General features: G+C 40.5%; 1 protein-coding gene across 2 annotated transcripts in view; it reads left to right on the top strand.

Annotated features, from left to right (window-relative positions):
- Positions 1-1,764: 1,764 nt before the first annotated feature.
- LOC102250851 (alcohol dehydrogenase S chain) overlaps positions 1,765-9,744 on the top strand; it is a 27,246-nt gene continuing 19,266 nt past the window's right edge. The window contains exons 1-4 of one of the 2 annotated variants that reach the window (XM_005873013.2): positions 1,765-2,385; positions 5,817-5,952; positions 6,790-6,928; positions 8,499-8,639. In XM_005873013.2, the coding sequence (XP_005873075.2) occupies positions 2,185-2,385; positions 5,817-5,952; positions 6,790-6,928; positions 8,499-8,523 (501 nt within the window). In that variant the 5' untranslated portion in view covers positions 1,765-2,184 and the 3' untranslated portion in view covers positions 8,524-8,639. Of the gene's footprint in view, positions 2,386-5,816; positions 5,953-6,789; positions 6,929-8,498; positions 8,640-9,744 lie in introns of those variants that run through there. The other variant, XM_014545166.1, reaches the window with a different exon arrangement.

Below are 9,744 nucleotides of genomic sequence, written 5' to 3'. Positions count from 1 at the left end.
CCTTTCAATGTGCACAAATTTGTGCACCAGGCCACTAATCTACAGTAATAAAAGAGAAACATGTAAATTGGTGTCACTTCACTACACCTGCCAGCCAATCAGATGAGTATGCAAATTAACCCAACAAAGATGGTGGTTAATTTGCATATGCAGGTGAGGAGCGAAGACTGAAGGCTCCGGCCGAGTGAAGAGTGAAGACTCGCCCTAACCGGTTTGGCTCAGCAGATAGAGCGTCGGCCTGCGAACTCAAGGGTCCCAGGTTCGATTTCGGTCAAGGGCATGTACCTTGGTTGCAGGCACATCCCAGTGGGGAGTGTGCAGGAGGCAGCTGATCGATGTTTTTCTCTCATCGATGTTTCTAACTCTCTATCCCTCTCCCTTCCTCTCTGTAAAAAATCAATAAAATATATTTTTTAAAAAAAGAGTGAAGACTGAAGACTGAAGAGGCTTGGCTTCTCCGCTAAGGCCTTAGCGGAGAAACAAAGCCTCACTGCGGCTGCAGTGGAGAAGCCAAGAGGCCATGGAGCTGGAGGCTTAGGTTGCCCCCAGCAATGGAGGAAGGGAGAGAAAAACACGCAGGCACAGCCAGGAGCCTGAGAGATCAACACACACGGGGGGCCTGCTCCAAGCCTCCACGGTGTGGCTGGGGGCAGGCCCCCAGTGACACACACACACACACACACACACACAGGGCGCCTGCTCCAAGCCTCTGCTGCCAGACTGTGGCTTAGGCCACTGAGGGCTCCTGGACTGTGAGAGGGGCCAGGCTGGGCTGAGGGACCCCCAACCCCCAGTGCATGAATTTCGTGCACCGGGCCTCTAGTAATATATAGTTACCTGCATTTTAAAACCACAGTCACAAGCCTCACATTTTTTTAAGTAAAGTAAAAAGTGATATTGTACTCCAGAGGATGCTTGATTACTTGGGACAGAAGGAATATTTTACCCACACTGAAGGCTGACTCTTATCACTGACTAGGTGTATTAAACAGTCCCTAGCCAATTTCAACAACTGAAAGCACATGTTTTTCAAATTTCTGTGACTCTAGCACCTTGTGCAATTGCCTTGTCTGTTTGAGCAGGTGGTCTAACTGAGCCTGCACACAGAGCAGAGGGCAAGGGCACTCATGAAAATGAATTCCATCCATTATTAAAATGTGGCCAACTTTTATTGCATTATTGTTCATTAGTGTATTTTAAAAAGCAAAGATAAAGACCCACTAAGATCACATTGGTCTCAAGCTGTTTAAAGTTTCCAGTTCCATTTCCCCTGTTGTTAGGTTTGACTTGAAGCTGAGAATAACTCTTCTCTGCCCTACAGCTAATTTCTGTTCTCATTGTACTAGTCATGACTTCTAAAGCTAATGAAACAAGGAGTTAATCGCTGAGCGTTTGATTAGATTATTTTTGGTCTCATGGATTAACCTTTCCCACTTACTTTATTTCCGAAAATTGCTTCTGTATATGTACAATTTACTGAAGCCTGTCAATGGATTTCAGCCCCTAGATCAGTGATGGCGAACCTTTTGAGCTCGGCATGTCAGCATTTTGAAAAACCCTAACTTAACTCTGGTGCCGTGTCACATATAGAAATTTTTTGATATTTGCAACCATAGTAAAACAAAGATTTATATTTTTGATATTTATTGTATGTATTTAAATGCCATTTAACAAAGAAAAATCAACCAAAAAAAATGAGTTCGTGTTTCACCTCTGACATGCGTGTCATAGGTTCTCCATCACTGCCCTAGCTTCTCTTCAAGATGGGAGTCATTGGCATTTAGAGCTCAGAGATCATCCAACAAGTGGGCTCCCAGCCTGGGCTTTCTTTCCATTGGAATCACCTGGGAACCAGGCCCCACCTGCACAGGTTCTGATGTAATTGGTTATGGGCTGTGACCTGGCTATTGAGAGGTTTTAAAGCTCCCCACGGGGGTCTAATGTCTGGCAAAGTTCAGAACCACAGATTTAAACTCCTCAATTTAAATACGAAACAACTGAAGCCAAAACAGGTTTTGACAGCAGGTTGGACATAGGAGTCTGAATAGTCCTGATAATGGATAAGACAGGACACTTTATACAACAATCATTACTTAATCCATTTTTGCATTTTCTGAAACACAGGTGACCCCAGGCTCCACCTGTGCGGTGTTTGGCCTTGGAGGAGTCGGCCTGTCGGTTGTCATGGGCTGTAAAGTGGCTGGAGCAGCCAGGATCATTGGGGTGGACATCAACAAAGACAAATATGGGAAGGCAAAGCAATTGGGTGCCACTGAGTGCATCAGCCCAGAGGACTTCAAGAAACCCATCCACGAGGTGCTGAAGGAAATGAGCGGTGGAGGTGTGGATTTTTCATTTGAAGTCGTTGGTCGGCTTGACACCATGGTATGTATGTGCCATGGAATGCCATGAAATGCGTGTTTCTGCATTCTGTACAGTGATTTTAGGCAGCAGAATAGGAATATTATATGTACAGAATATTTTTCAAACTATGAATAGTGATTTTTCATCTCCTAAATAGTAGCTGGATTATTTAATTTATTATTATAATGTTTCATTCCATCAACTAAAAATCCTATCTCAAGGAATATTTCCCTTTTAGAGTATTAGACCACTTAAAATTTACTTTGTTAATTTTTAGTTAAAATATTCAAACTCAAGTAAATATAAATCATACAAATCCTGTTCTCAAATTGGCAAGTTTTATTTTTCCATTTCTCCTCACATTTTTAAACAAAATGGTTTAATAATTCTTATGTTTTAATGAGTTCTGATTTTTTTTCATAAATCACAATTTGCTCAAAAGAAATAATGAGAAATTTAAGGCAAGTATCATTTTATTAACATAAAACAGGCCCCATTTACCACAGCATACAGCACAGTGCCTGGCACACATATTAAGCGCCAAATCTATGTGTTAGACTGAATACTTTTAAAAGTCAACAGATTTTTTCACCAAAAAGTATAAGAAATACATATCTATGGATTACATGAGACAATGCATATAAAATACTTAGCACAGTGCCACTTGTCCAGTGGAAAGCTCTTACTAAATATTATCTGATGCTACTGATAGGAAGTAATGTTTTCAGTGATGCAGTGCTTCCATCATCTCTACAACATACATAACATTACTTTCAAATAATTACAAACATGGTCAATTACCATGAGGAAGCCATCTCCAGCTAAATTCCTTCCAATTCCTCATGTGGGATTGGACTGTTACTTTATTTGAAGACACCAAATGTCTGATAACCACATGTCCCACGGTCATCTGGTTTTCCAGATGTCATACTCCAAAATCAAAGGATTAATCTTATCTAGTAAAGAGGGAATATGCAAATTGACTACCACGCTGTAAAGGTCAAGATGGCTACACCCGCATTAGAGGCAGGGATTCTGTAACACAAGATGGTTGCACCCACAGCGGAGGCCAAGTTCCCATAATGAGCCTAAGGAGCAATCAGCAGGGACCTGAGGCTGCGTTCCCAACCTGGTGGGGCTTGACAGGGCACCTCAGGCCGTGCCCCCCACCTTGGCGCCAGGCCGGGGGACCTTAGGCCTCCCCCTCAATCCACTTCCCCCACCAACAGGGCTTGACAGGGAACCTCAAGGTGTGCCCCCTGCCCTGGCCTGGGCCGGGGGATCTCAGGCAGTGTCCCCTGCCCTGGCACCAGGCTGGGGGACCTGTGGGCGTGTCCCCCGCCCAGCAGGGCTTGACAGGAACCTCAAGGTGTGCCCCCTGGCCTGGGCCAGAGGACCTCAAGGTGCACCCCCCAGCCCAGGGTAACTCAGGCCGTGCCCCCCCACCCAGATGCCAGGACAGGTGACCTGAGTTCGCGCCCCCCCACCCCACTGGGTGGGGCTTGATGGGGGTGGGGCCAGCCGGGTCTGGATCTAGCCCAATGGGGGTGGGGCTGGCCAGGTCTGGGTCTCGTGCAATTTTGAGGTGCACGCGGGTGGGCGAGGACTTGACTCTGGGTCTCATGGCATGCCCCAGACTCTGACAGGAGGAAGATTTTCATATACATTTTACTAATTTTCTTTCATCTCTGACACTTCTATTATAGAGAAAGGGCAAATAGCAATATTAAAATATTTCCTCTAATTAATTCCCTTTTAATGTGCACGAATTTTGTGCACCAGGTCACTGGTCAGTATATATAGGTGGGAGATCCTGAAAAAGTGTCCTACTACAACATGTTTAAAGCCCTGACTGGAAGAGGAAGGCTTTCTTTTGGAATTTCAGAATTATAGGTATAGTTTAAAGTAAAACCAATGCACTGTATACATTTTTGGGAGGTAAGAGCCCATTTAAAACATGTTCATTTCAGTCCAGCAGGTATGTTACAAAGTGCTCACCATGATTAATCATCAGGGCAGTGCAAATCAAAATTACAGAGACAATACCTCACCACTCCTGTTAGGATGGCTGCTATCAAAGGGTCAAGAAATGGTATTGGCAGGGGTGTGGAGACAAGGCAACCCTTGTGCACTGTTAGTGGGAATGTAAAGTGGTTCAACATTCTGAAAAGCAGTATAAAGGGTCCTTAGAAAATTAAAAATAAAACTATGGTATGATCTAGTAACCCCACTTCTAGGTATATATCCTAAGAAAATGAAATCACTACCTTGAATAGATTTCTGCACCCCTATGTTTACTGCAGCGTTATTCACAATAACCAAAATGTGAAAACAACCTAAGTGTCTGTCAACTGATGAGTGAATAAAGAAATTGTGATATGTATATGGTGGCATATTATTCAACCTTAAAAAGAGGAAAATCCTGCCATTTGCAACAACATAAGTAAGGCTGGGGACATTACGCTAAGTAAAATAAGCCACACACAGACAGACAAATACTTTATGATCTCCTTTATATGTGGAATAAAGTTGAAGTCTTAGAACCACTGAGTACAATGGTGGTTGCCAGGGCTGGGGTTGGGGTAGAAAATGAGGAAATGTTGGTAAAGGGTACAAATGAGAGTTATAAGATGAGTAAAGTCTGAGGATCTAATGTACAATATAGTGATTATGGTCAATAATATTATATTCTGTTCTTCAAGTTTGCAATGGGAATAGATCTTAAGTGTTCTTACTATAAAAAAGAAAATGGTAACCATGTGAGGTAACGTCAACTTGATTGTACTAGTCATTTCATGTTGCATATGTATAGTAAATCATCATATTTACACCCTACAGATCATGTTGTATAGCCTACATTTATACAATTTTTATTTGACAATTATACCTCAACAAAGCTGGAAAAAATACAGAAAAATTGTCCATATTAGAAAAGGAGAGTACTGTAGGGAACCATTAAAAAGGGAGACCATAAAGTGGACAAAAGACAAATTGTGATGATATAATTGATCTTATATCTTATTCACCATCAGAACACCTGATTTAAAGTACTGAGTTCAAAATACTATTTAATATGCAAATGAAAATGAGTTAACCAACTCATAGATTGCCTGACAATTGGGTGATGACAAAACATTACTTGTATTTGAGGAATCGGGCTTTAAATAGATATATTTGTAATAACATTTGCCTCTTCATTACATTATTAAGGAAGAATTAAGTGTACACAAATTCATTCACCCATTGTCTCATTCAAAAAGTGTTTTCTGGACATTTCCTAAAACCACAGCACTATTCTGGGCATAATGGGATCGAAGAAGCCAAAGACATATAGTCTCTTCCCTGCACATGTTTGCAATCTAGCAAAATCAAAATTACATGATACCATGTATCATGAATGAGGACTATCAGAAAGTCCACTTCAATGATGCCAGATATTAATTTTATTCCAGCTGGCTGCCTTGGAAAGCTGTCATGAGGCATATGGGGTAAGCGTCATTGTAGGAGTACCTCCTGATTCCAAGAATTTCTCTGTGAACCCCATGCTGCTATTGGGTGGACGTACCTGGACAGGAACAGTTTTTGGTGGTATGTATTTAGGCTTGAGGGCTGAGTTCTTTTTTTTTTTAATTTTTTATTGTTGAAAGTATTACATGTCGCCTTTTTTCCCCATTGATTTCTCCCCGCCTTCTCCTGACACCTAGCACATGCACTCACCCCCCTACTGTCTATGTCCATTGGCTATGCTTACATGCATGCATACAAGTCCTTTGGTTGACCTCTTACCCCTGCCCACCGCCACCCTCCTCTGCCTTCCAATAGGGCTGAATTCTTATTAATCTCAGGATTTCTCCCCTTCATCAAGTGACAAAGCCAGGTTTTAAAAAGCAAAATGTTTGAAATAAATTAATAGGCTCCAATACATCTACAGGCTCCAAATCAACTAGATGTAGAACTAATACACACATTCCCAAGACAGGCTTTTCTGGTGTCCCCATAAACTAGGGTCTTTCAGCACCACTTCTCTTTATACATGTGACTGCACAAGGCATGAAATATACCTAGGAGGACACAGGAAGTCCATAGCAATAATTCATGGTTACTCTCATTGCCCAAATCTAGACAGCTGCACATTTTGCTCCTTGCCTTTGGGAATAACCATGCATACAATAATTTCTCTGTGAGAGAGCTAATAACTAAGGACCCTAGCTTAGCTCATCAGATTTTTTAAAGTAACAACAACAACAAAAAGTCTAACCACTGCAAGAGGATATTGGAGCACTCAGTCTCTCACTGACCTCAGTAATAGTAGTCTGCGTACAAGTAAGTAGCAGTAGAACTTCCACTTGAATTCTATTCAGAAAGTCTCCTCTCCAGTTCTCTTACCCCTGGCTGCCCCTAACAATGATGTCATGTTCTTTTCAGGCTTTAAGAGTAAAGATTCCGTCCCCAAACTTGTGACTGACTTCATGGCTAAGAAGTATTCATTCGACCCATTAATAACCCATGTTTTACCTTTTGAGAAAATAAATGAAGCATTTGACCTGCTTCGTTCTGGAAAGAGGTAATTTTTAAGTTTCCTTTTATGGTGGGGGTTTGATTAATAGAGAAAAGAGGTGAAAGTATGAGAAAAACATTGGAGTGCCTTGGTTTTAGATTACTAGTTCAGTCTTTGCATGTAGAACATTTAAGATCATATTGTGAGAAGCTAGGAACAGTTGTTTTGCATTTCCAGTTCTGCTGAAATGAAATTACATATGTTGGTTACAGTGAATCTAAGTGATCAAAGCCACTCATCCTATATAATAAAAGGGTAACATGCAAATCGACCAAACAGCGGAACTACCAGAACAGCTGCGGCCCCTCGCCCCAGCCACCCATACCAGTACACAATTTTGTGCACCAGGCCTCTAGTCTTTATATACAAAATTACACTCACCCTTGCTAAGAAAAAGAATCAGAGTCCTGCTGTCATAAGCATAACCTGGAGTCACTGAAGCCTCTGTCTGGCCAGTTAAAAAGGTTGACATTAATGGCTGTAAATGTAAATTACATATAGGAGTAGGTGGAGCTACATTGGGATTGTTTTAATATAATGTAACATTTAATATAAATGTTATGTTAAATATTAATGTAATATAATATTTAATATAATTTTTAAAGGCATGAAGACCTTTTCTAAAGTATTTATTCATCAGAAGATGATTCTGAGAAAGAACATGAGTTGTAGTGTAAATGTTATATGTCTGATCTTCCCAGGAATGGAGTCTCTCTAAATACAAATCAGCTTTATCTCCTTATGCACCACTTTATCAGAGCTCTATTAAATCTTCATCGTTTACTATTACATCATTGCTTCCTTCAGGCAAGATACCCGTCATCTTATAATTTGTGCAATTTTGCATTGGGGTTTAAATCCCAGCAATTTGCACTAGATGTGTGACCTAGAGCAAGTTACAAATCTCTCTAAGCCTCAGCATTTTTTTAAAATATATTTTATTGATTTTTTACCGAGAGGAAGGGAGAGGAACAGAGAGTCAGAAACATCGATGAGAGAGAAACATCGATCAGCTGCCTCCTGCACATTCCCCACTGGAGATGTGCCCGCAACCACGGTACATGCCCTTGACCGAAATCGAACTTGGGACCTCTCCGTTCACAGGCCGACGCTCTATCCACTGAGCAAAACCGGCCAGGGCAGCCTCAGTATTTTTAATCTTTAATCTTTAAAGTCTGCCTCATAGCATTGTTGAATTTAAGTGATAAAATACACAAGGAACATCTATGGAGTATGTGACAAATAGCAAAAACTCATTACCCATTATTGTTTTCAGTTAACTATTATGCCAAGCATGTAGGCTCTAAAAATGTTTTGTGAGAATCCCAATGCATAATAAAGCCTAAATGAAAGCCATGTTTAGGTTTGAATTTAAGGTTGGAGAAAACACAAGACCAAACCTGGAAAAGGTGAACTATCTTTGACTTGAATGCATAGGGGTGGCAATGGAGTGGCAGGAAACACAGACACCTGTTCACTGAGACACATCAAATGTAAGAGTCCAAGGGTGGACTCTTACATGGAAGGGTGTGAACTACATAAATATTAAAATAATATCTTTAATTTTGTGTTTCAGTATCCGCACCGTCCTGACATTTTGAGGCCATACAAATGATGTGAAGTCATTTTTCAGGCAAATATTTAAACACAAAGTGAAATTTAGATGAGCCATCAGCTGAGTAATTGAATCCAATAAACATTTCTTCTTAATCACTCCGCTCACGTTGCATGGTGTCGTCTTTCCCATTAAGGAAAAGGATTTCTTTGACTTCTTGCACGTTTTGTACCGTTGCCACCCTTAGTCACTGAAGCCCAGTGGGAGAGGTCCTCATTTTACTTGTCCCCAGCACACACTTGATGGGCTCTTGTGCTCGAAGTCTTCTACTTCTGCCTCTACTTCCACTGCCTGTATTTTCCTTTCTATGAAATGTACCAAAGCCCAAAGGTAAAAACTGCCAGGGAAAGGGTATACTCAGACTTTTAGATGAATATGGACCAGGATGTCTAAATGCAGGAAATTTCTTAGGGAAATGTGGCACACACATTTTATATGATACAGGGGAGTGTATTTATTGATTTTATACTCTTTGCTCTTAATATATAACTGTTCTTTAAAATAAAAGCAATTTCGTGCTACCTGTGATAAATGTGAGGTTCAGATATTAAATGTGAAAACTGAGCTATTCCTAGAAACTTATTATAAAAATCTGGATTTTTACTCATGAAAGTGCTTCATTGGTTAAAACATATTAATTATTTCTCATTAACTGAAAATGAGTCTTACATAACTAAAAAGTAATATGGTGGGTTAAAGTATATGGTTGAAGCAGGTGTGGATACAGCATATAAAATGATAACTAAGAAATGGCACAAACATCAAAAGCAATATGTTTTCTAAACGTGTGCATATATACAGATGTACAATTTTGCTAAAATTATTTTCTATCTAGAACTTTTCTATTAACTACCATGTCTTAAATCAAGCCTATAACCCTGGAATTAGTTTAATATTTTTAAATATGTGGAAGCCTGGGGTACGTTTGTTAATGCTGTCCCACCATCAGGGGAAGGTTTGCATTTAGGCTTTATCTCTAAATGTGTAATGGAAAGCTTATTCCCGTAAGGAGTTTTAGCTCTCTCCAAAAGTGTATTTGTTTCCATGTCTATAATTTGTTTGGTGTTGTAGAAAGGACTCCAGACTAGGACAAGTGATCTCCCACTTCTCTGTGACCTCCTGTAACTTACTCAACCTCTCTGAGTCCATTTCACCCTTTATTTTTAAAAATTATTCTACTGACCCATTACAGCTCAGAAAGCTTAGA

The sequence above is a fragment of the Myotis brandtii genome, unplaced genomic scaffold (genome assembly GCF_000412655.1).
Source record: "Myotis brandtii unplaced genomic scaffold, ASM41265v1 scaffold3970, whole genome shotgun sequence".
In the NCBI taxonomy this organism is placed as follows: domain Eukaryota; kingdom Metazoa; phylum Chordata; class Mammalia; order Chiroptera; family Vespertilionidae; genus Myotis; species Myotis brandtii.
This window is presented reverse-complemented; position numbering and strand designations above follow the sequence as displayed.